Source organism: Physeter macrocephalus, chromosome 20 (genome assembly GCF_002837175.3).
Source record: "Physeter macrocephalus isolate SW-GA chromosome 20, ASM283717v5, whole genome shotgun sequence".
Lineage (NCBI taxonomy): Eukaryota > Metazoa > Chordata > Mammalia > Artiodactyla > Physeteridae > Physeter > Physeter macrocephalus.
The window spans coordinates 67,541,156-67,567,553 of NC_041233.1; the positions used below are offsets into that span (position 1 = coordinate 67,541,156).

At 44.1% G+C, this 26,398-nt stretch overlaps 1 protein-coding gene across 29 annotated transcripts in view; it reads left to right on the forward strand.

Moving 5' to 3' along the window:
- TCF7L2 (transcription factor 7 like 2) overlaps nucleotides 1–26,398 on the forward strand; it is a 206,969-nt gene that overhangs the window by 2,397 nt on the left and 178,174 nt on the right. For 18 of the 29 annotated variants that reach the window (XM_024121314.2, XM_024121316.2, XM_028482066.1 and 15 more), the window contains exon 4: nucleotides 10,965–11,033. The exons of the other annotated variants lie outside the window; for them this stretch is intronic. In XM_024121314.2, the coding sequence (XP_023977082.1) occupies nucleotides 10,965–11,033 (69 nt within the window). The remainder of the gene's footprint in view (nucleotides 1–10,964; nucleotides 11,034–26,398) is intronic. 29 annotated transcript variants of the gene reach the window in all.

Sequence of the window (26,398 nt, forward strand, 5' to 3'; positions counted from 1 at the left end):
AGGGTGAGGGACGCCGAGGGCTCCTTTCCTTCAAGGGATTGGGCTGCTGATCGCGGGCCACCCAACTTTGGGGGCTCCAGGGCTGCGCGGGGTGCCAGGCTCCGGGGGGGGCGCTTCCCGCGGCGTGCGTCCTGCGCCCCCCCGTGACATTTGTGAATAAGGCTCACCCTCTTCCCCGACAGGCCTCTGCCCCCTGCCCTCGCCTTGAACCCCCTCCCCCCATCCCACCCTCCTCTAAAAATCCTGGATTACGAATCTCTAGACACAATCTCTAAACGTTTGTGCCCGGTTTCTCGGGATTGTCATTTTGCACCCTCTCTGGTTTGGTCCCCCTACCTCTTATTTACACTCACTACTTCTGTTTTCTTTTCTTTTTCGGTAACTCGAGATAGCAATTTGAAATAGTGCACCCACTGTTCAGCAGCCGTGGATTCGGTGCTAATGGCCGAGGGCTTGCCGGACGGGAGTCGATCAGATCTACAAGTGTTTTTAAGCATTAAAATATTAACTATCAGGTTTGACTTGTTTTTTTGGGCCCTGGCAAAAATGGCAGGGGCATGCTAGACTGGTCATTTTTTATGGCTAGGAAGGAGAAATAATTATTACCCTCCCTCCCCCTCCCGCGCGCCCAGGCTTCTGCATGCTTGGGAAGCTGGGAGAGCGTTTCAGCCCGACCTCCTCCTGCAGGGCCAGCATTTTCAGGCGGCGGGGGCCGGGCAGTGGGGTTGCAGCTGTAGGGGAAACAGTCCGGTTACGTTGTATTTTTCTTGGGAGCCTGTGGGCATCCTGAACCGGGAGTATTCGGCTCAGAATCGGAGAGTTTGTGTAATAACCAAGCTGACCAAGCGACATTCCAAAGTAACCCTGAGAATTTCTTACTCTCCTCCCCTCCCCCTACGATGGAAGCCTCTCTGGTATTATTTTAAAATAATACCATCTGAAAGGCCATCTGAATATTGAGCTTTGATGGTGGGCTTGCTGGCCTTCTTGAGTCTTTGCAAACTCCTGTCTGTGACCGCTGGCAGTGTTGCCGCAGGATCTCCTGAAACTCCAACAGTTGTGTTGCGCTGTAATTAGGAAACAGGGAAATTGTTAAAGGTAAATAAATGATTTTCCGGTGCGAAAAGGATGGCTCCCAACAACCCGTTCCCTTTGTGGGCATTGTAGGAATACCCGGCGTCTAGTTATTTTAATTGTGGACATAGCGGGTGGCCTGATGCTGTGACATCAGATGGAGTCTGAGAAGACATTTCTGAAGTCAGGAGGCAGTTTTAGTATTTGCGTGTCAAACACCAACAGACATCTTTAGTGTGCACAGGCCCTTCCTCCTATCTGTTACCTGGGTTAGCTGATGTGCTCCAGAATTAAGGTTATTTAAGCCGGTAAGTAGAGCCATGGAAATGAGGCTGAGAGGCTGTTGTGTGTCACTCCTGACCTCTTCGATCAGAGGGCCGGCTTGCAATTCCAGATTTGATACAGCTGCCGAAGGAATCTATAGGCAAGATAGCGGTCTTTTCATGCTCATCTGAAATTCTTAGTGCTTCATAGAGTGTGTTTTTGAGGGCAAGGTGTAAAGACAAATTAGCTGTATGTTCTATTCTCTTCCGGACCCTCCTTGGTGGTGGTGTTCTTTTGGTACATTTTCTGTTAACTTATGAGTGTACCTGTAAGCAGTTGCATCCTTTAAAAAGCAAACTCTTTGGATTCCTGATTTCTGCTTTTCTTTTTAAGAACGTAAAGAATTAAGGAGTATCATTAAACGGGCTTATGATGAATAATATTTTATCTCAAGAATAATGCTTTAATTGCTGGAGTCGCCATAAAGCTTGATAGTAATAATTTTATTTTAAAATGACAAAAGATTTCTGCATCACATTAATTTAGCCTTTGATACAGTAATAGGAACAGCTTTTAAAAAGATTCGAATAGAAAAAAGCATTAAAGTGAGAGGTCTGGTTGAGTAGATGGGAGGTGATAGAACTGCAAATATTAGAATTGTGGTAACATTTGTATATACCAAAGATAAGAATACTGTTACCATATTAAAGTAGATAGGAAAGAGTAGTTTTACGTTTCTTTTTCCCCTCTTGCCAAATGAGAATATGGGATATGGTGGCCGAAATTCCAGTTAGGTTTGAAATTCTTTTTAAGGGGTTGATTATTAGAGCTTTCCCATCTTCTTTGATCCAAAGTTATTTGCTTTTCAGCTGAAGCTGTTTGCTACTAGGTTGAACAAATAAATAAGCAGCATCTTGAATTCATTTTTGAACTTGGAATCCAGCATTTAAAGGAAACCAAGAGGGGCCTATTCATTGGGGTTTTATTTAGCCGGACAGCAACTTCTCTTTCTGCCTGGTGAAAAATGGATGTTTTCTCCTCGCTCAAACAGCATAATCCTTTCTAATACAAAAGATTTAGACCTCGGAGTGTGAAGGGTTAATGGTGGTCCTTCCACTTTGTCTTCCTACCCCCCACCTTCACCCCTGATTGTTTTGACAACACTTTTCAAAGTGTGACATTCCAAGCCCCTACATAACAATGTAATATTACTGTAATTACACAGGTCATTACATTTTAAATAGAGAACAATAAAATGCTTATCGCCCTGAAAAAGAACAGGTGTTCTTGCCCTTCTTTGGTATTTATGCTAATTGTCTTTCATCTCCTTCAGAAATATTTATGGCAAACATGTTTAGATTTCAGTCTCAATGCAAAGCATTAATTCCGTGCTAATCTTTATAGGTTGGGGTTTAATGTCTGCAGTTTGGATTATGGGCTCAATGTTCACCCAGTAAGTCATATTTTAATGATTATAAATTTAATATGCCAGTGCTTTGCAGTTTGTTGAAATGAAAGCTTTCTGAAACCCCAGAAACAAACTATGAGGCAGTCGGGAGCCTAGAGTGTTTATCTGGAAGAAGTGTTTTTGGAAACTTTTGACTGCTGAAGGGAAGTAGCTTTCACTGATGCCCCCTATCTGATTGCGAAAAGATTTGGAGGAAAACAATCCCGGCTCTGGCTAGGAGTTTTCCACCTTGATTTTAATTTTACTGATACGGATTTCATTTAGGGTCCATGCTGGAAGCTGGTCAGCTTTCTGTTTCTTAGCAAGCTGTGAAAAAGTTACAGGAAGGTTTCCGGGGGCTGGCAGATCAAGAATGCTGTTCTGTTAGCAGCGCAGGATAACTGCAGTTCTGCACGCTATTAAAAAAATATTTGCTTTAGAAAACCAGCATTTTAATAGTTGCACCAGAGGCTGTGCTTTTAAAGACTACAGCAGAAGTCTTTCCAGGTTTTGAATGCCTCCTCTCATCCCACGAGGTGCCTGCGTGCATACGAAAAGCGCCTAGATTTCTTGGTGGAGAAATGTTGGTGCAGCTTCTCTTACACATGCACAGGGGGTAAACTAGAAGGTATCTAAGAGGATTTTACATTTTGTCATATGTTTCACAACAGGGGCCCCCGAATCACATTAAAAATGCACTGCAGAGAAAGGACAGCTGCAAATTTTTGTGTGGACCTGTGTTTCTGGACCATGACTGAAACTCCGAGGACCTTTTCCCCAGCTGTCTGGAAGTCCTGTGGAAGTTGGTTTATTGGCAGTTAAGTCTGAGGCGACCTGGATTTAGCAGGGGCTCTCTCCTACATAGGAAATGGATGACATTATATTGGGGGAAGGGACCAAACTTCAGGCAAGGAGTGATTTACTCCTTTTTTGTTTTTTTAAACCATGGCGTTGCCAAATAAATAAGCACTTTCCAGGGAAGTAGGTGTAAGCTTTTGAGTCTTGGTGAGTGGAATTAGATAATATCTTTAACCACATTTATAACTGTTTCGAGGTGTGACACATTTCAGAAGTTTTGAGAAGGAGCCGGGTGAATCAAATTCTTGAGGCTTTTATTTCTGAAGGGGGTGTGTGTTGTGGGAGTCTGAGTTTCTTCTGGGAGTGGATATTGGCAACTGTGTAAGTAAATCTTCAACTCTGACTTATAATTGAGTCCCTTTGTGAAGGAAATGGTTAATTTTACAACCAAAGGCAAACTTGTACCTCAACAGGTCTGCTGAAAGAAATGTGCCCCAGTCCTTTGCTGGCAAGCGCCACCGGGTCATAAATCCACAGGCTTTCTTTACAGCCCATAACACTTATGAATGTTAAGATATTTGACGCCACGTTGGCCTTATAATATTCAAGGTCCGCAGACACTGGCAGTAGCTCAGATTTCTCTCACTAATTATAAGCAATGAGATGGGGGTGGGGTGTGGAGAGCCCTTCGCAAAAGCTGCCCTCTCCCCTCCTCTGACCCCCAAGCCTACAATCTGAGCTTACTGAGACAGACACCCCCTCCTCCTTTGGCAGCTGACTTGTACTTTTCCTCCAGGCTATTGTTACACACATTTATAAAGAGCACTTTCAGTAATGGAAATTCAGTTGGGTGGGTGGGAGGGGCTCGGCACAAATGCCTTTTTTCAAAAGCAAAGTTGCTCTAGGTGTTTGCATCTTTTTTCCTTTTCTTCTGGCTTCTCCCTTTTTCCTTTCTTTCTTGCTTTTTTTTTTTTTTGAGACCCTCTTGCCTATATTGTGCATATTTCCCAGAGTACTTAAAGAAACCTGATACGGGAGACGGGTCTTTAATTTATACGATGTTCACCACTGAGCTGGAAGGGAAAGTACACACATTGCAGAGTGCGCTAGTTAACGTGAGGGTTTAAAAAAAAAGTGCCACAGAGTGAGGAGAGTTGATTAAAAGAATTAGTAGATGAGAAAAAAACATCCAGATTTACCTTGGGAGTGGGAAGGCCATTCGTTTGGGGAAAGTGCACTGGTATCTGGGGAAGGAAGCACAGAAAAGTAGCAGGGGAGGAAGAATAAATGCTTGCCTGAGAAAGATTAGAAAAGTGTAAGAAGGTGGGACAGAGATTTGGGCTTGAGGAAATGGCTTGATTGAAATTAGGGATTAGAAGTTTCTTAGGAGAGGTAGGAATACCATGGGTGGGGGGTGGCTATTAACAGCTGTATGGCTCTGCTCAGTAAAAACTGGTCCCAATCCAGTTTTCACCCAAAGACCTCTATCCAGCAGCAGATAGTATTTCATGTAAGTTATTGTGTGAGGAGCTGGGGATGGGGCATCTGTGGTCAAGACCCCGATGTAACAGAGAAGGCCAGTTATCCTCCTGATTTTAATTCATTCTTAAAAAAGTGGGCTTTCTAGTGTGTGTGTTACAAACTGACCACCTGGTAAAGGGGGAGTGGGATTCTGAGGTGTGTGGGTAACTGTTGAGGGGGGTAGGAGCTGATCGCGCTGTCCTTGCTGGCCGGATCCTTCCTTCCATCCAACCCAGACTTCAAGACAGAGACTGAAAGGTTTTATTTTCTAATCAATGGAATGCAGAAACTTACTAGCCCTCAGGGACAGATATGAATCCCTTAACAGCTCATTACAAAGATGGGGCTGTGGGATCTTTGAACGGGTTATCAGCCCTGGTGTTCTTCGGTTTTCCCAGGATAGGTTTTTTCTTCCTTGGGCACATCTGATTTCAGGCTGGTAATTCGTCTGTAATATTTTATTCGTTTTCTTTCTTTTTTTTTTTTTTTTTTTGGTCATGAAGTAACCCCAAACAGCTCGATCTACAGGGGGAAGGAATGGTTATTAGTGGGATCAGCTCTGAAGGAGTTAAAATTGCTTGCTAAAGTTTGGCATCATGAAAATAAATTTGAGGCCTGGTAGACATTAGTAAGGCACAGCACATTTACAGAGCTTAATTAGTACGAACTGTAATTGTTCATGGTCTGCCAGAAGAAGTAATGTTCAGGAAAAGTGGAGTCCTTCTCTTGCAGTCTTTAGTTTGAAACCGATAAATCACTTGCATATTTGTGTAGTGATTCAAATGGAGCTAAGACCTCTCCCATCCCAACATGTGGTAAATTGTAAAGTCAATGAATTGCAGATGTAGGCTACAGTGAGATTCTCTAAGAAAATGCAGAATGAATGGGAAAGAGTGATGCTATAAATATTTACTGAGAAGATAACTAGGTTCTTGCGTGCTGGACCAATTATGATGTACTAAATATATTAGCAAAATGCTTAAAAAATCGAGAGGTTTTGTGTGGGTCTTTGGGTGGGTTGGTTGGTTTGGGAAAGTGAAATAAAAGGCACTATGTTATTGTCGTGTCAGTTTTATTAAGCCTGAATCACAATGGCATACCCAGGGAAGGACACATGAAACCCACATTAATGCAAATTAATTCGTTATGAGTTGCAGGGCTGTGACTGCTAAGTGGAGTAATGATGGGGCATCATTTTAAGAGTGTTAGTGTAGCAACTTTTAATGAAAAATGCTGTGTTAGGAACATGTCTCAGCACTTTAGCCCACGTGTTTTTATATGCTGGAAATGTGTTTTGGACAAGAGCAGGAAACTTGCTTCACTTTATTCTCCCCTCCCCCAAACAGTTTAAGAAATGTAATTATGTTTTGATGTTTAAAGAAAATCATCTAATTTTCCCTCAAAAAAACCAATCAAAAAATGCCCATCACCATAACCATGTTCGACTTCAACTTCTTTCTTTCTTTCTTTTTTTTTTGGCAAGAGACTGCAGCACAAAGTGGAAAAACAATGAATGTAGCATCCCCGCATAGACCTATAGATATAACTTTATTGAAGTGATTCCCCCCCCCACCCTTTTTTTTCTTCTTAGAGGATTTTGGTCTCAGGCAGTGTTGCAAGTCAATACTTCTTTCCCCAAATGTGAGTAGGTGGATGTGTGTGAAAGCTGTAAAAGTTAATGATCGTTCTCTGACTCATAGCTGATGGTTTCAGGTTGAGGAAAAGAAAAGAAAAAATTAATGAGGGTAAATAGACATTTGATGGAACGTTGAGACAGTAGGAGAGATTGTTCCTGTGTCTAAAGGCATGTGTTCTGTTGCAGCAGAATTTCTGAAGGAGAATGCCAGGAAGTGAAAAGGGGTTGCCTTTGTTAAGTTGTTGTTGTAGGAGGGTACAGATGTTCCGTGTCTGGATCTTTGCAGGAATGTTTAAGCCTCCATACCTAGCAGTTAGTGCTGGTTTAGCCTTCCTTGTGGAAGTTAGAAGTCCCCTTGGCATCTTTTAAGGGGGCGGGCAGGCACCCAAAGGCCTGGTCAGAAGTTTATTTCCCACTAAATGTAAGAGGCTCCCAGCATAGGGCTGGGGGTGCTGTCTCTGTCCTGCAAAGTGACTGGTGACTTAAGAAAAAGTCTTAGATATTTAAGCCTCTATTCTGCCTTTTATGCTAATGACATGGAAATTAAACTTCAAGTGCCTCACTGTGGTAGCTGCAGGGGAGAGGAAGGTGGACCAAAAAATCCCCCAAACCAAAACCGTTTAGGAAATGAATCTGAATTTCTTCTTCTTCTTCTTTTTTTTTTTTTTTTTAAATAGAAAGCTTGGTGATTCATAAAACTGGAAATAAAGCAAATGCTCCCCACCCTTCCCAATTTAGTGGAATGAATAGGCATACAAAATTAATCTTCATCCTACTGGAAGTTTGAAACCCAATGTAGTGTTTCAAGTTTTTTAGTCGCCTTTGAGGATGAGATCTCTGTGATTGAAAAAGCTGTTTCCCTTTTCTCCCATCTCTGGGTATCTCTGATGTCTTGTATCTGAAACATCAAATTTAGGGCCAGGAGTAGTGATTAGAAATGAAATGAGAGAAATCAAGATAGGATTTCTTGATAAGGGAGGTGGTTGATCGTAAAATGTTGGTTTTTGAATTGCTGGAAAATGTAGGCAAGGCTGTGCTGATCACCACTGCATCTCCATGGCTCTTCCTCTGGACCAGAGGGGGCTGGGTCACCAGGAGGTGTTCGAATGGGTGGTTGGGTGGGCTTGGCCACTGTAAACAAGCACACAGGAAGGGAAGGTTTGTTTTGTTGAGAGTTTCACAGGAAGGCATGACATGAGAAGTACCTTGGAGTTTTCATTTGGTGCTGCTTCAGGATTCCCGGGGAGGGGCGGGGCAGGGGAGAACCACGTTGAGGGTGTGTTGCGGACCCAGGGTACAAGAGCCACAGTTGCTGGATGCGGAAATGACGCGCAGTGCTGCAGGTGGCCAAGAGCAGGGCTGGTCCCAAGAGTCCAGGCCTGGGGGAACCTGGTTCTTGGACTCAGATGAGCCTTAGATCGCCACCTAAGATCTCTCAAGCGCCCCTCATCTTCCAAAAGCAAACAAACAAACAAAAGCACAAAGGGCCAACCCTCTCTTGTTCTTTCTTCTAGCTTTTTACGGAGATATAAATAAATTATTGTTCCAGTTTAGAACGCCAAGTTTTTACTGAGTCCTTGTATTTTATCTTTGTCTTAAAAAGCTAGACTATAATGAACAAGGCATCTCTGTGTTTTACAGGGATGGAAAAAGCAGTATTTAAAGGGTGTGTTTTAGAAAAGAGTATTTGGGAAAAGAGGGGGTGGGAACCCAAAGGAGAAACGAGAAAATTGTAAGTCTTCGTTGCTGTTGCTGGGGGGAAAGTTTAAGCTCAAAATCTCTCCAACACAGTGGGTACTGGCTGGGAGTGAAGAGCTGATTGGAGCTTGTACTGTGTGGATTTATGAGCTGGTGGCGGTTATTCTGTGTGCCTGGATACCTGAGGAGGGGAGTTGCATTACTTGGGGATGTTAGATTGGTGTGTATGAAGGTGAAATTAACCTTGTCCTACCAGATTCTTAAGGACCTTGCAGCTGCGTTTTTACTGTCTTAATTGTAGCATTCTCTCTGGGGTTGTGTTGTTGTTTGGGTGTTGATGAACTTGAGGATTAAGTGTGGAACCGGACAAATGGAAATTGAATTTGGATTAGCCACAGTTTCATTAATTTATTCAGAAGGCCGTGATTATATGAAATTTTGTTTCCACGACGTATACTTAGTTATCAGGTGTGTCCATTCGATTTTAATTGATGATAGGAGATTTCTTTGGTTACCCTGAGTGCAAGATTGCCTTAGGGCTCCGCAAGGTTTGTGGGAAGAAAAGCTTGGACAAGTTTCCATTAAGCTCTGAATCAGGCATTTGGAAAATCGCAGCATAAACCGGCTGAAAAGGGGGACGAGGTTTTAGTGTTGCCTTCTCTCCTGAGCAGGGGAGGCCCCCCGCCCCCCCACAAGACCTGCTCTCAGCCAAGAATTCCAAACTCGCAGAGGAACCTATCCCTCGCACAAAAGTTGTTTTAACACAATGCAGAATTGTCACAGTAATTAGTGCGATCTCCGCTTACTGACTGGCAGTTTTCACAAAAAGGACAGGGGGGCCAAGGGGGCAAATTCATCTGTCTTTTTCAGTGACTCACTTTGGATGAACTGCTCCTGAGTGTGTGTGTGCAGGGGGGGAGTGCTGTGTGCGTAGGGGGGCTTATCTCAGTGGCTCAGCCTTTATCTTTTGTTGTTTTAGGGAGTGTGATTCATTACTCTGCTTTGACAGGTAAAGGAATATATATATTTTTGGCCCACCTTTATTGTGCCCCCCTTTTAACTTTGATTAGTGTTATGTTTCGGAGCAAGCAGACTCCTAATATATATACAGGCAGTGTGTTTTTGTTTGTTCACTTGGGGCAGATGCAGTGATCTCAGAACCCACTATATCCCCAACTGGGAACAGTACAGCCTTATCCCATGATCAGTGTGCATTTAGGCTATTTAAAAAATTTCATTACTACTGGGTTGCGTTTAGTTTGAGTTGGTTCAGAAGTTCTTATGTGAATTTCTTTTTTTTCCCCCCCAAATAAAAACCTGTATAAACTGAATAATTTTTCTTGCAAGGAGCAAGATACAAAATAATGGGGTCTAAAGAACTGCTATACAGGAAGGTTCTGGTAATAGTAATCGTACAGTGGTAGTAATGGCAATAGTTTGCTATAGTAATGCAGATCTGTGTTCCGAAACGTAACTGATTTGCCTATTGCTGCGAGGGAGATGGGCAGTGATTTCATAGGACGGTGTGATTCTTCATCATTTGTTCGTTTATGGCCAATTAAAATGAATTTTCAGATATTGTTGAGACCTTTTAGTGTTTGTTGTATTGTTTATAAAATAAGTCAGCAGATGGTGTTTGTTTTCCCAATTGGTAGGAGCCCAAGATTAATAAGTACTATTTGGGAAAAGAAGAATTTGGAGAGACCTCTTGGTATTCCTTTTTATTTGGGGCTACCCATTTCTTTGATGGTAGATCTATAGGGCTTCAGAGGGAAAGGCCCAGGAGAGACTTTAGCCTCCTGCTGTGGAGAGTCTGGGTGAACCAGGGATGTACCTTCACCCAGGGGCCCCCAAATAGGTGGTCTTTAGAAAACTCAGTGGGTCTTTGGCACTGGTTGGCTCCTTCTTTGGGGAAGTGTGGATTCCTAGAGTGCGTGCGGGCTGCAGAGCTGTCCTGAGCTGTCCTGGGACTGATAGCTTAGTCATTGCGAAAGAATGTATAAGGCGTCGAGTGGCCCCTGAATTCTGCCTGCCACATTTGTTTTCCCCAAAATAGAATGGTGTTTGAGGGTGAGAGCCTAGTTCTTAGAATTCTGGGGGGGCTTGTACCTTTGCAGTCTTGTGGCTTCTCACATCCTTTCTCTCCCAGTCTTTCCCTCTTGCCTACGTGTCGCAATTCTGATGATGTTTGCAGCACACAGTTAATTTTTCTGCAGCATCTTGCTCAGCACACTGTCTTCCTTTATGTCTTAATGGGCGTCCGCCTTTCCTTTTCATGTCATTGATCCTTGCTCCTGGCCCCTTCCACCCCCCCTTTTGCTTATTGAATAGGTGCTTTTTTTTTTAAACTTTAGATTATTATGAGCATCTTATTTATAGCAACAAATAAAAATACAGAGGTCTTGATTGAATGCCAAGGCTGCAGTTCAATCTAGGAAGGTTTGTCTGCTCTTCATAAACTGCTTAAGATGTTTTCTTGTAGTTTGTGACATAAGCAGAACGCTTTGATTTGGTTTCTTTCTACAGCTCCATTTTCAGTCCGGGAGCACACATTACTCTGCGTACAAAACGATTGAACACCAGATTGCAATTCAGGTAGGACATGCAAGAGATCCCAAAGCTTGATTTGTCAATGTGTAGGTCTCTTGTGTCTCTTATTCTCCACCCCTCCCCCTGACCTAGGTGATGATGATGGCGGTGTGGTTGTGGTTGATTCTTCGGGGGAGGTGGGAAGCAAAGAAGAAACGAGCAGAAGAAGTGCTGCTAAAATGATTTAAAGATAGGGAAAGAAGGAGAAAGAAGCCTGTGTTTTTTTCTTAAGAGCATCTTGATCAGGCATGATGGGCACACAGACCCCCTGGCTTGGCTACTGTTTTTTGCTTCAGGAGGGGTCTTAAATTGGGAGTCACACGAGGTGACAGAACGTGAATGGGAAGAATTAAGGGGGGTGAGATAGGAGAGGAGGCTGTGTGACAGCCAGAGAGTTGTTTCCGGTGGATCAAAATCATGTTAAGTGGTGCTAAGAATATCACTTTTGACCTGATTGTTCTGAAATGTTGATTTCTCTCGGACTTGTTGATACATGACACTGGAAGTGCTGGGAGGGAAAGGCGACGGATCCCAGCTTCTGATGAGTGTCCTGTTTCCTGCTCACGTAGTACTTCCATTCTCTTAAATCCAAAGGCTAAACAAATCACGGACTAATATAGACTCAGAGCTGAACTGATGCCAACAGAGTGCAGTAGTGGAGGGAGAGCAGACTAATACGATTTTCGTCTGTCTGCCTGGCCTGGCCAGGATGGATGGACCTCATGGTGTAACTAATGGTGCCGAAACTTCTTGAGTCCTCTGCTTCTGGGTTAACCCTTCAAGGGGAGGTTTTTGAAACCCGCTGTTGGGGCATTCAAGTCTGGCTCTGGGGCCTTCTCTCCATGGAAGCTGGTGTCGCTTGGTTCTATCATTTCCATTCTTCCCTTGCTCCCTTTCTTGTGGTTAGCCCTTGCAGATAACTTGTGTGTGTGTATGTGGTCCACAAGCCATATCGCATCTTTGTAGCTGTGCTGTTTCAAATCTGCCTCTGTCTGGAGAAGACTTTCCAGTAACCCTTTGCCCCAGGTACGTTGTGAATTATTCCACCAGTGAAAAGTAGGACTCAGCAGACGTTGTTGTTATTCGGTGGAGCCCCTAGTATTTTGTACTCATTTCTAGGTGATGGTAACTTATTTTAAAAATATTTCGATTCCTTCTGCAGTCGTGCTGCTGATCCGTGTGTGTATTTTAGGGGAAAGTACGACTCTCGATAATGCTCCGCCACCCCCAGATTATTTCCAAGGCTGGTGTGTTTTTTTTGTTTTTGTTTTATTTTTTGGCCGCGCTGCGCAGCGTGTGGGATCTCAGTTCCTCAACCAGCGATCGAACCCGTGCCCCCCACCCCCCCGCATTGGAAGCATGGAGGCTTAACCCCTGGACCCCCCAGGGGAGTCCCCAGGGCTGGTGTTCTTGCTGGCACTCTCCCTGGGGGACCCTTCTTCCTTTTGATCAACAGCACAGTGAGTGTTGCTCCCAGAAAAGGGTATAGACTCAGGGCTTGGTTGGAGAACAAGCCCAAACCCTAACTCTTGATGAATGGATGATGAACAGTGTCCCGAGTCCTGCTACATCTTGTGGAGGGCTGGAAAATCCTGTGGCCCGGGGTATGGGAATTGTCAAAGTTGAATAGCATCACGATCCCTATCTTGGAGTGGAAAGGCTGGCTGGGGCCATGTCACTGGGAGACCAGCCGAGCCCAGAGTAGCTGTTTTGTGTCTTTACACCCGTTGCTGAAGTGTCCCTTGTGAGGCCGAGCAGTTCGTCTTTCTCCAAACCACCTGGCACAGTGCGGGCCGTGTGAAGCGCTTTCTCAGGAGGGAGATGGAGTAAGTTACAGAGCTCATTGTCTGGAGGACTGAAACCATTACTACTCGTCCATGAACAGGTAGTATTGTTCTCCTCTGCTTCTGTTTGCTAAGGCATGACGCCCATGTGGGCAAACAGAGAGATATTTTATTAGAGACCCAGCACCACCATGCTTTGAGGATTCATTCTCCCCCAGTCTCTGCTAGACCAGGATGAGGTCAAGCCACATGGCATCTAGCTGTAATTTTAGTTTGACCATCAAAGGATAAATGGCGAAACAAAACGAAACGAAAGAAGCAAAGGGGAAAAAAAGAGGAAACCTCAGACACGGTAAAATTGTTCCCAAGGCACATGACAGCTCAGTAGCAACGTGAGGGTGAGAGGAGAGGGTGGCCCTGCTTTGGTGCAGAGTAGAGCAGATGTTTGCCCTCTGCCCCATTCTCCAGTTTAGGCTTAGATGCAACGTGATTGTCAGGGCAGAATTTTCTTCCCTGGAAATTTAAAACTGTCTAACCTTAATAGGTACAGTATTTCAATCTGAGCCGAGCTGGTTGCTTTCCTAAGCTATATCCTGAAATAACCTAGAGTAGTATGACATCGTGCATCCATTACATTCCTCCTCCTTTCCCTTCCCAACCCTCCTGTAATCTCAGGACTTGGCCAGGTGCAACATTTATATGAATGGCTTCTGAGTGATTCTCTAGACGTGTCTGTCATGTTCTTCTAAAAGGTTTGGACACAGTATCAATTGATGTGTTGGGATCTTCCTCACTTTTGACAATCTCCTAACTCCTCTCAGTTTTGAAAAGACAAGAGCAACAGAAAAGCCATATTTTCCCTAAATGGTTAACACAGTATAATTGGAATAAAAATTAAAAGGCCCTTTTTTTTTTAAAAGACATAGATATTTAACTCTATTGACTTGTAGAGAGTTTTATTGAGATATAAGTACAGCACAGTGCACAGATCTTCAGTGGAGAGATGGATGAACTTTTACTTTTGTGAACATCCATGAAACCATCACCCGAATCAATATATAGAATGGGGTTGGAATGCTTTTTCTGTACAGGGCCAGATAATAAGTATTTTAGGCTTTGTAGGCCAAACAATCTCTGTGGCAGCCTCTCAATTCTGCCATTGTGTGTGAAAGCAGCCAAAAATAATACCTAAGGGAATAGGTATAGGGGTAGCTGGGTCCCAATAAAACTATTCATAAAAACAGATAGTGGCTGAATTTGGCTCATAGGCTGTAGTTTGCTGGGCCCCGAAAAGGAGTATTACCAATTCCCCTGGGGTCTCACTTATTCAAAGCTTCCCCCGACAGCTGACAAATATTCTCACCCTGGATTAGTTTTGCCTGTTTTTTAGCTTCTTAGCAATGGGATAGTGTCGAATATACTGTCTCACGTCTGGCCCTACTCAGCGTTATGTGTGTGTGTGTCATCCCTGTTATTGCCTGCAGCATAGTTTGCTCCTTTTTATTGCCATGGACTATGCCACAATGCAGGTGTCCTTTCTGTGCTTTTGGGTATTTGGATTGCTTCTGGTTTCCTGCTACTATGAGTATAAGGCCGTGGTAATATTCTCACCCACATCTTTTGGAGGAATATATGTGTTGGATTCTGTTGTTCATACTCAGGAGTGGACTGGGAGAGTGATATGTGTGTTTAGCTTGCATTGCCCTTTTGAGAGAGACTTGAACACTGGATTTCAAATGATATCTTTTGAAATGCCACCAGCATAGTGGTTCTTGGGTGTGTGAGTGACACACAGGAAGGGGGAGCAGTAAAAAGATCTGGGTGGGATCAGAGGCCAGTTTGCCCAAGCTCCAGTGCACGCCCCTTCACGCACGGCTTTGCTTTCTGGCCCCAGTGGGAGCTCCTCCCACTGGGGCCTGCTTCTGGGAACTCCTCCCACTGTCTCCATTAACCTGGAAGAGATCCTGCAGGCCGAGCGCAGAGGTGGACCCACTTTGCAGATGCCTCCCAGGGGTGCCCTGCAGGTGATTGTGGATAAACGTTTAAGCACTATCCCCACTACCTCCCTGAAGAGAGCTCGTCCCACTCTCCTTCCAACCCCAAGAGCCTTGTTGGAATCAAGAAGATGTTTCCCTTGGTTTTCAGAAGGGCTACTTCAGAACCAATTAAGCCTTTGTTTTAAGAGTATTTTGGCCAAAGGTTGATGTTTTAACACCAAGTCAGATGTGATTTAGGAAAAAAAAAAACTCCACACGCAGCAAAAACAAACTGTGTAGACCTTTCTTGGTTGTTTTTCTTTTCAGATGTGAAGTGGTTTGTGTGTGTGTGTCTGTGTGTGCCTGCACAAAGACAACTAGGAGAGGATCCAGAAGAAATGGACCATTTTATTTGTTTACACAGCTGAGCGGTGGAGATTTTGTAGTGGGTGTTGCTTTCCCTTTCATCCTCAAGGCTGCAAGCTTCCATCTGAGTACTCCCAGCCCATACCATTCTGCTTGGTCTTAGAACTCATCTGCCATGATTCAGTACGGCCTGAGGCCCTTCCTCCAGGGCCTGGGGGCTTTGTGGAGCCAGCGAGAGAAGGATACAATTTGGAGAGTGTTCTGTCCCCTCTTGGTCCTTTATTCTTTTTTTCAAAAAAAATTTATTTATTTAGTTTTGGCTGTGTTGGGTCTTCGTTTCTGTGCGAGGGCTCTCTCCAGTTGCGGCGAGCGGGGGCCACTCTTCATCGCGGTGCGCGGGCCTCTCACTGTCACGGCCTCTCCCTTTGTGGAGCACAGGCTCCGGGCGCGCAGGCTCAGTAGTTGTGGCTCACGGGCCTAGTTGCTCCGCGGCATGTGGGAATCTTCCCAGACCAGGGCTCGAACCCGTGTCCCCTGCATTGGCAGGCAGATTCTTAACCACTGCGCCACCAGGGAAGCCCTGTTCCTTTATTCTTGATTGTGAACTTGACACTGAGTCTTGTCCGAGTCTTAACATTGTTAAGATTCCTGAGGTGCTATGGCTCAGGGTCCATCTCTTTGCCCCAGTAGATCCTTGGTGTTCGTGATAAAAATGTCCAGAGAATTGTACCAGCAGGTTTGGGCAGGATGTTTGAGGGTGCCTGGCTTTTCCCTAGTTCATGTTTCGGATGGTGGTCTCTTGTGTTCCAGGCCCTCCTTTGCTCCACCAGTTAGTTCCCTGGCCTTTCAGGTTTCGTGAGGATGTGCTGTCTCCATTGAGAAGCAGCGGATCTGGGCTAAGAGGGAGAGCTCACAGAAGCCGGTTCTTCATACAGTTCTTTAGTCCCATCACCAGACTGGCTGTGAGAGTTCATGTCCACTTTCCACAAAGAATGCTGTGTGTGTGTGTGTCTGTGCGTGTGTGTCTGTGTGTATGTATGTGAGAGACAGACAGACACAGATGTCATTTCACTAGAGTAGTTTGACAAAGCCTCTGGGTGCCAGTTAACATATTCAAAAGGTTCATTCACTTGCTATAGTGGTGCGTTTTAGCCTAATTGTTTAATTTAAGCCCATACCTCAGAATGCTTGTTCATTCATTCAAAAATACTGATTGTGTATCTAGTGTGTGCCAGGCCCCTGGGGAGTTCATCAGTGAGCAAAACGTATCAAGGGAGCTTCAGTTTTGGTGATGTTTTGGATGCTGATTTATAAGCACCCCACCCCCCTTGGTCTGACTCAGTAGGTTTTGGATACAGTCCAGGAGTTTGCATTTTTAATCAGGGTTCTGATTTTTGCCTACTAAAGTTTTGGAATTGTTGCCCCAGAGGCTTCTGAAATCAGTCAATGGATCACGTATCGGCTGTTCAGTCATTTTCGCTTGCTGAGTAAAAATTAAGGGCTGGCCAAGTACTTGAGGGGGATAGCTTTTTCTCATTTTGAGTGAAAAACTAGACTGCCCTTAGGTTCTGATGAGCTTTTGAGGCCTTTCCTTCTCCCTGGTTATGGGAGGAGAGCCAGATACTTTTGTAAGGCTCAAGAAGAGGGATTTCTTTGTTTATGAAAGAGTGGCTTGGGCAGTGATGTGCTTGGTCTTAGGGGTCAGAGGCGATAACAACAGCTGATAGCAGTAGCAGCTTCTGCTCATTGAATTCTCCCAACGCATTGGGTCTGGTATCAAGTGCTGCATGTGAATTCTTTACTGATTCTTCATAACAACGCAGAAGGAAACCCAAATGGTGTAGCTACTCTTACCACCATTATCCCCATTTTGTGAATCAGGAAATGGAGACTCTAATACGCAAGATATTTTGCACATGGTCAAGGAATTAGGATTAAAAACTGGGCTGGAGAGAGCCTGTACTACACAGCCTCATGCTGACTACTGTCTGCTCAGAATATAAGCTCAGCAGGGTCTGGGGGTTCCTAAAGCAATGGCGACTAACCAGCTCTCTGGGGTCTATACAAAAGGACCACTTGGGAGCCGCTCAAAAATACAGAATCCTGGGTTTTAACCCCTTGGAGATCCTCATTCATCAGGACTAGGTTTATGTTTCACAGATTTGAGCAAGCATCACCTAGAAAGTGCCTGGTGGGTTTGTTGAGATGCACATTGTGGCCCCACCAGAGTTTCAGGTTCTGGGTAGGTCCCGCCATTTGCAGCTTTAACAAATTTTCAGGTAATATTGACGCCGCTTCTGTGGCGACAGCACAGAACCTTTGAGAACCGGTGGGCAAGGGCAGTTGTTTCCCAACTCTGGCTGCACATTGCAATCCCCAGGGGAGCATTAAAGACAATGCACCGGCCTAGGGGGATGCTGGAATCTGAACCCCCGTCCCACTCTGGATGATTCTGATGCATGTAGCTTCACGAGAACAACTGCTGTAAAATCTTTTGTTTGTTGGCTTATTTTAGCTTGACTCTTTCCCTGGGGGAGAAGAGACTGGTTGCGTTCGGAGTTCTAAAGGGTGTCTGCTCAGTGGTAGGAGTCTCTCTTTTGAGAGCATTTCTTTAACAGGTCATCTCAGCGATGGTCACTGTCCTCTGAGTTAGTACCAGTGTGAGAAGGTGGGACTCTGCTGTCATTTGCAGGGGCCTGTGGCCACGACCCTGAGGCTGAGGGGCCTGGCAGTCTAAGTGCTGTTCAGACTTCCCCGTGCTGTGAAAATGCAGATGTGGGATCAGTAGTTCCAGGCTGGGGCCTGAGATTCCGCGTTTCTGACGCACTCCCAAGGGATGCTGATGATGCTTTTGGGCCCCAGAGCACTCTGGGAGTGGAGCAAAAGTAGAGTCCGTTTTGAAAGGCAAGGAAACTGAGGAGCAAAGAGGCGAATTGGTTTGTCTGAGGTCCCACCACTTGGTGGAAACAGGGCTGAGACAAGAAGCCAGGAGTCCGATTTGGCTTAACGTCCATCTTTCAAGGAGAAGTTCTCCTCTTGTCCAAGCCAATAGCAGTTGCATTGCATTGGCCAGATAAAATAAAACAATCTCGTCTTTACTTACTGGTTTTTAACTTCCGTCTCTTCTCATCGTATCATTGTATTTGTATAAATTGAGATATTTGTATCTTTTCATTCTCCACCATATTAAGGCTCTTGGGGCCCAGCCTGCATGGCCTGTAAGAGGGCTGGTGAGGATGCAGAGAAGTTCTGGTTGTCTTTGACTAGAACAACCGTAAAGAATGGAAACAACTGTTCTATCAGCCATGTGTGTCCCCCACGTGGACCACAGCCAGTAGGTGTAGAGGTCTGGTCTGTGGCAGTCAGCTGGTTGTATTTTCTTAGTAACTTCATTTTATTTTATTTTTATTTATTTTTTGCAGCTATTTATTAAAATTTTTATTTTCTATTGGAGCATAGTTGATTAACAATGTTGTGTTAGTTTCCGGTGTACAGCAAAGTGATTCAGTTATACATATACATGTATCTCTTCTTCAAATTCTTTTCCCGTTTAAGTTACTGTAGAATATTGAGCAGCGTTCCCTGTGTTATACAGTAGGTCCTTGTTGGTTATCTGTTTTAAATGTAGCAGTGTGTACATGTCAGTCCTAAACTCCCGAGCAGTTTGTGGGATCTTAGTTCCCCGACCAGGGATCGAACCTGGGCTCTGGCAGTGAAAGCACCGAGTCCTAACCACTGGACCGCCAGGGAATTCCCAGTACCTTCATTTTATAAGTTGCACTTTATAATAGTTTATAATAGTTTATAATAGTATTTGTTTTTTTTTTTTATGAAGTCCCTGAGAATCATGGGGCCTTTTAGCTAAGCACAGACATTTCTAAGTGGGTTATGGCTGACCTTTGCAGGCTTATCAAGCTTAGCACTTAATTTGTTTCTGGAGTTGGGTTTGGTTGCATGGTATCACATCCTGGTCAAACCGATAAGTGGTTGCAATTTTTTTTTAAACAGTTTACCTTGGAATTGCAGCATATTCTTCAGTGAAACAGAAGCGGCAGTTGACCATTCTTCCTAAGGGTTCCACCGAAACCCCTGGGTGGTTGGCAGTTTGTTTAATATTTTAATGAGTAATACACTGAGATTTAAAAAATACCAGAGTAGGCACAGGTACTATATATTTCTTTATCTATGGCATGTTATAAAAAGAAACATTAGAATCAAATATTTGTGGACTCTTTGAAGCATCTTCACAAAACCCTAGTTTTTTGAGGTACCAGCTGGAAAGACACTTGGTTCCACCAGCTTCTATAACGATTGAGGCCTGGACTGGAAATTTGCATGTCTTTGAGGGCTGGATGAGATAAAGATGGCTTAGTGCAGGCTTCTCCACCTCAGCACTATTGACATTTTGGGCCGATGATTCTTTGTTGCACAGGAGACTGTCCTGTGCATGGCAGGATGTTTGCTTAGCTCCAGCCCTGGCCTCTCCCTTCTCCCCTCTCCATGCTACTAGCACCCAACAAAAATGTGACAGCCAAAAACGTCTCTAGATCTTGCCAGATGTCCCCCGGGGGCCCAGACTGCCCCTGGTTGAGAACCAGGGGCTTAGTTTTTCAGCTTCAAGTGGGCACCCTGCCACTGAGGCCCTAGGAGCATTACCTTTGCATTTTAAAGGGATAGGTACAAGAGGAGGTGGGCGGTTCAGCACATATGCTTCTGGAGTTAGCTAACCTGGGTTCAGGTCCAGTTTCTGCCAGTGTCTACCTCCTAATTAGGTAAATGAGTTACCTAATTTGTAAAATGGGGGATGGTGCTAGTTTCCAGAAGGTTGCTGGGAGATGAAATGAGATCAGGTCCGTGATGAGGTGGGTAGGGCAGTGGCACACTGCTTGATAAATACAAGCAGCTGTTTTTAACCCCTGAGAACTATGTGAAGTACTCATTTGTAGATTTCAGATCAGCCTTATTCCGTCATGCATTGTGTATTTTTTATTTCCTGTCAAGAACATCACACATGATAAATTTGATAACGTGGACTATCTTTGCTGAGTAGCAAAGATTTATGACTCCTGTTGGTTGCTGTTTGCATTTCTCTTATGTCACTTGAAGATCCTGCCTAGTCCTTGTAACATTTGACTAGAATGTAAGCTCTTCTGAGGTGTGTCTTACGCATCTTTGTATCCTTAGAGCACCGTGCAGGAACGCCTGGGACCTACAGTAGGTATACAGCAGGGGTGTGGATGTGTTTAAATACTGTATACTGTGAGCAGAAAGGGCACAGAGGACATAAGTTTGCATTTTTTTCATAATAACCTCTTTCATAACATGAGAGGCCAATAAGCATATTTTTCTGGTACTCAACCAGATAATTTGAGATAGGCCTTCAGTCCCCGTGTAAAGTTAATATTCTTTCCCAGGTATCTCATATTTTGATTTCAGCTCTCCTTCAGTGCATTGCATTTGTACCCTGTCTTAATGACTATGGCACTGCCCAAACAATGCATAACCATAGTTGGACTGGTTTATATTTATGTGATTATCTTCTAATTTTCAAGATGCTTGGAGGTTAGTTGGTTTTTAAAAGAAATATTAGCTTTTTTTTTTTTCTTTAAATGACAAATAGTGTTACACATTGGATTATAACATTTTCTCAGACTTTGACAATTGTCATTAATTCCTGCAGGGGACTTACCAAAAAAAAAAAAAAAAAAAAATTAAGCACTTTTCCTACTTGTAGATGGATGAGCCTTCACAAGCAAATTCATTCCTTTCTATTCCCAAACCTTGTGCCTCCTTGAATTTTGAGGTTGAGATGAAGCACTAGAATAAAACACGTTGGTTGACAGTCAGAAATTGTCCAAGGCTTGAAAATGGATGTGTGTGTGGTAGTAGCTCATCCTGGGGCAGTGGTGGGGGACTAGAGTATTCTTTTCACCAGAGCTTTGCCGAGGCTGCCCCATAGGGAAGATAGTCTTGTGTCAATAGTTGATGATTGAAATTGAAGAATTGTGAAGACAATTCATCTTGAGGAACACAGAGCAGGGGGTATGAGCCGGGCTGCTGGGAGCAGACATTGACATACGGGCCGTCATCAAACTAATTGTTGTTTGAATTACCTGTTATGATCCGATGACAAATCTGCCTTGCTCCTGCCACTGGAGCAGAAAATGTAGCTTGAATTGGCGTGATGTTAGCAAGTGTAAACTGTACTTCAACAAGATGGATAAACCCAATTACGGGGCAGACCTGTAGAGAGAAAATCCATTTAAATCTCGTAATGTTAAGCAGAGCTGTGTTTAATTCATTTGGACCAATTTGGGAATGATGTATGAGTGTTGGTGAACATTAGTCAACGGGGGGACCACTTGGAGGGAAGGGATGCGTTGATGCTGCTGGCCACTTGGGGAGGCACCTGGGGTGTCGTCTCAGCAGCCTGCACTAATGGCGGGGAAAGGCAGAAATGACAAAACGATGTACTGACCGCCGTCAGGAGAGCAGCGCTGTGTAAATGAACCAATAAGGAAAACATATGAAGCAGAAATGAGAGGAGGTGTTTTTCCTAAATGCTGCTGACAGTCCAAAATATATAGGAAGCTTGAGGTTCCTCTTCTGTGTTTCCAGCTCCCCAATATCCTTGTGGGTTTTTCCAAGCCTTGTAAGTAGGAAGCCTAGAAAATGCTCTTTCTATTTCCTTAATGATGATTTAAGAGAGAGGGAGAGAGAGAGAGAGAGGGAAAAGGGACAGCTAAGTTTAAATTGATAATCTTGGGGTATTTGATTCTCTACTGGAAAGCAGATAAGAGGGCATTATTATTCTGAAATACATATATTATGCATATTTGGAAGAGAGTTTGGAAGGTCTTATCTATTTAAAGTTTTCTATTTTTCTTTAATAGCTGTTGAGGGGTGACCCAGCTTTGTATGTATTCAATAGTAGGTGCGCAGTATATACTGATGAGGTGAATGGCGACATTGAACTTTAGAGAAGTAACTTTCGGAGCTAAATACTGGTGTTTCCACAACTCAGACTCATTAGGATCTATATGGACCTTGTATCCTAGATTCATCCAGTAGTTTGCATTCCTGGGAATTTTATGATTTTCATCTAAAAATTTCTGGTTTTACTCCGCCCGTCCCCCATTTCTATAGTGTTGGTTTGGTCCAGGATGTTCTTAGAAGACTCTAGTTTCCTTTTGTTTTGGGAGGAGCTGGTAAAACCTGTCATTGAGTTGTTATTGTTTGGTTTTTCCCTTTTGGTTTTGGGGTTTTCTTGTTTCTTTTCTTTTGTGGAGTGGACTGGACTGGACTTGGACTCTAGGCTTGTTCAAAGGAGCATTTGAAAGACTGGAGTGCGTAAGGAGCTTGGCAGTGGACCGCCAGGAAATTCATGGTTGTACAGTCTTGCCCCCAGCCCATAAATCTAACCATTGGGAGTGCTGGTGTAAATGAAGGTTAAAGTCCTAGGAGCTTTTTTCTCTAATTGGGGTACAGTTCATTGTATGGGGTTGTGGTATACATTGAGTGTTCATTCCAGGCAAATCTTTTCTCCCAGAGGCAAATTTATTAAAATTTTACTTTCTGACTTTCTCCAACTCAGTTGAAGAAAGAATCCAGGGGTGATAATAAAAAGTTAAGATTTTACAATTATGGTTCAATACTGAATTCTGAGAATCTGAATATTCTAGACTAGTTTAGCAGTAGAATTTAGGCAGAACACTTTGAGATAATTTAAACGAACTACCATCTCCACCAAAAACCACCAGCACATTGAAGCCCTCAAGTTGACCTGGCTGTTGGTAGACCTCCCAATCATTTCAGAACAAGTAATGCAACTAAATGAATTTGGAAGAAACATTGAGATGTGCTTCCGAATCTGAAGGAAGAACTTTGCACTGAAAGAGGGAGCATCCCTTGCGTTCCATGAGTTTTATTGGGGCTCTGTCTGGTTTGGCTCGAAAGTGCTTTCAAGATTTATACTCCTGGGGGTGGGTTATAGACAGTGTGCACTGGGGAGGCAATGAGTAAGGGGGCTTTTGGAAAACAGACTCTTAAGGAAAAGAAAGCATCTGCTTTCTGGGTAGAATGGCCTATTCGTGGTAGGGGTAAGTCTTTTCAGGGTCCAGGAGGGGTGCTTTCTTGATTAACTTGTCCCTTTCTGGTCTTGGAACAGGGCTGAAATCTGGCAGTCATGTGTGCAAAGAGGCATTTTTGTCCTTTTGATTAGATCCTCAGATATAATTATATAGTAGAAGACCTAGGAATACTTAAAATATGATACAAAAATGAAATAGTGAGATAATACCAACTCTTTAGCTTAAAATAAATTATTTTCTGTAGAATTAAAAAAAATTAGCTCCCTTATGGTATATCAAGTTCTAGATAAGGGATTAATTGATGTATGGAATCTATAAGACAATTCAGAAGATGTTTCAGGAATCACGAAGTTCTGAATTTGGTTCTTATCCTTAAAATCAAAAGCAAACCTCTCTTCTTCCCTCCTCCTGGTCTTCAGTTGCTTAGTTAGGGCTGAAGAAGCCAAGAATTTTCCTGTTAATTAAAAAAAAAAAAAAAAAAAACAAAAAACCTCACTGACCCAACGTAGGCAGGCATTTTTTTGTGAAAGAGAACTTAAAGGAAGGTTCAAAAATGTCCCCAAGCTCAAAAGGAGGTGTTTCCCAAGCCACCACCGTGCTTTGTGCACCCGATTTTGTTTTGTGTTGTCTTAAAAAACTTGTCACTTGTCACATATTCACAATGGTGAGTGAAAGCAGTTGACAAATGTCACAGAAGACCTGATGTGTGAAGCCATTTCTGTCTGAAGAATTGGCACTCAGGGCCTGAATTCTGGAGGAAAAGGCTTCAGTCACGTGGTAGACCCTCTTTCCTTGGAAGAGGGGAACCCCTGCCTCAAAAAAAAAGGGCAACCAAAAAAAATTAACAAAAAATAACTATGTTTTGCTCTGGTGGCTTTTCAGTTGGGTTACATTTGCCAGTTTATCTCCATCAGAAAATAAGTCTGAATATACTTATCGTTTCCCCACAAGCACACTCCTCCTGCCATGATTTTGTCATTTTAGGAGAGTGTAGGGAAAGCACCAAGATCGTTGTAGACCGGATTGGATGCCCCTGCCTCCACAACTGTGTTTTTCTTTTTTTAAAATAATAATAATAATAATAAGTTGAGAGTTGTTTGGTGTTTTTCTCCTCTGGCCTTATTGGAATTTTTGGCCAAAATGCTTCTCTCCAGGCCCCTGGTTTTGCCAAGCAGTTAAAGGAGCCCGACAGTAACTTGCACATGTCGGGAGCGGATGAGCTGACGTGTAGAAAATACACACACACAAAACCACATGCCCCATGCAAAGCAGATACGGTTTTGATTTCGACCTCCGTGGTTCTGCTATCGTTGCTTTTTCCGTGAGGGTGGATCTTTATCTTTCGGCCGACTTCTGGTTCCGTTCATGGTTTGTGGTTTCCAGTTGCCATCACAGCTCGTGAACTTGGCTGCTTGGGAACCAAGGGGACCAGGGCTCCTGGCCCGTGGGAGTCTGAGGAGAGGGAGCCCCGGGCTGGCCTTCCCAAGGAACATTGAGATTGGAGATCTTGCCTGGGCCCGGGTTCCCTGGCAAGTGGCTGCAGAGCCATTGTCCCCGTCCTGGATCCTCTGCTGTCACACGCTCCCCACCTGGGGTTTCTTCTCTCTCTTTCTGTGTTAGTTATGTAATGTCTCTAAGGACTATTTTGGAAACATCTGGACCACCTTGTGATTGATCTTCCTGTTCTCTGTATTTCCCCCGATTGCCTTGCTTTCCTCTCATCTCCTTTGGCAGGAAATATTTTTTTCCTCATTAACGAGTTTCCAGGTCAAAATTTCCCATAAAGTATGAACTTTTCTTTATCCCAGTATTTGATTTCCACCACTTTTTTTTTTTTTGGTTTTGTTTTTATGTAAAGCTGAAAACTTTAAATTGGGCAAATGGCTCTGTGCCTCTGTTTTCTCATCTGTGGAAAATGGGTTTCATAAGAGGACTTGCCTCCTGTGTGGGTCTTTGTGAGATCCTGTTGAGAGGGTTTAGCCCGGTGCCTGGTCCATGAGAAAGGTTTAATGGTGGTGTTACCGTTACCAATTGGGTGTCCGAGGAAACCCATCCGCCCCAGGCAAATGGGGACAGCTGGGGGACCCTGACAGCACTGTTGTGACACTCTTTGCCAAGTTGGTGATGGATTGCGTTGCATACCTTTTTGTGCTTTTTCTCCCGCCCCCCCCCCTCCAACCCAGCCAAAAGAATCTGGTTCTGAGTTATTTCTCCTGTAAGTGAGTGGGCCGAATCAGGAGGCCAGAATACCTTTTGAATAGTCTGGGTTGTGACATAATTTATCTCCCTGGGGAGGGCAGACAAAAAACTGATCGGGAGACTGGACTTGGAATTATTCAGCTTCTGATGGACATGAAGTTAGTGACAGCAAGACAGGGATTTGTGGCCTTTCGGCTGTAGCGTCTCTGCTGTCTTCTTTGGTCTCATTTCTACTGCTTCGAACTTCATTAAAAAAAATAGATTTTAAAAGGCATCCCTTTTGGTTCTTGAAAGGCAGAGGGCTGGTTCCTGGCTGGCGAACCTAATAACACTTATTTCTTTCTTTATGAGGGAGTTTCCTGGGGCCACTGTGGTCAGGTTATTGTTTGTCTGAATCTGTAATAAGCGTGTAATAGCCCCGTCCTCCTCCACTTTGTCTCACAGACGAGCGGCCCTAGTGGGTTTCTGGGGACAAGAGGCCTTCAGAACCTGTGATTAGAAGCTCACTGCTCCGGGGCCCTGGGTGCCAGCACCCATGGTGGGAGGGGCAGCATGTCTGCAGTTGAGTCCGTGCCCACAACACAGGTCCCCTCGCTGGAACTTTCCTGGGAGGTTCTCCTGGGCAAGAAATCAGTGAGTGGACGGCGTTCTCGGGCCTGTTCACACTTCCGCTTGGATAACAGCGATGCAGTAAGGAGCTTGTCCGGAATGATTTATTCTCAATGGAGGTTAAGAAATGACATCTATTCTCCCAATCGACTTGACAGCGGTCACCGTTTCTTTAACACCTCCTGGTTCCAGAAGGTCCAGTTCAAACCTCCCTCATTTGCAGAAGGCCGAATTCACACACTGGGCTGGGAGGTTTGTCCGTTTTTATGGCTCTCTTTTTTTTTTTTTTTTTTTTTTTTTTTTTTTTGCGGTACGCGGGCCTCTCACTGTTGTGGTCTCTCCCGTTG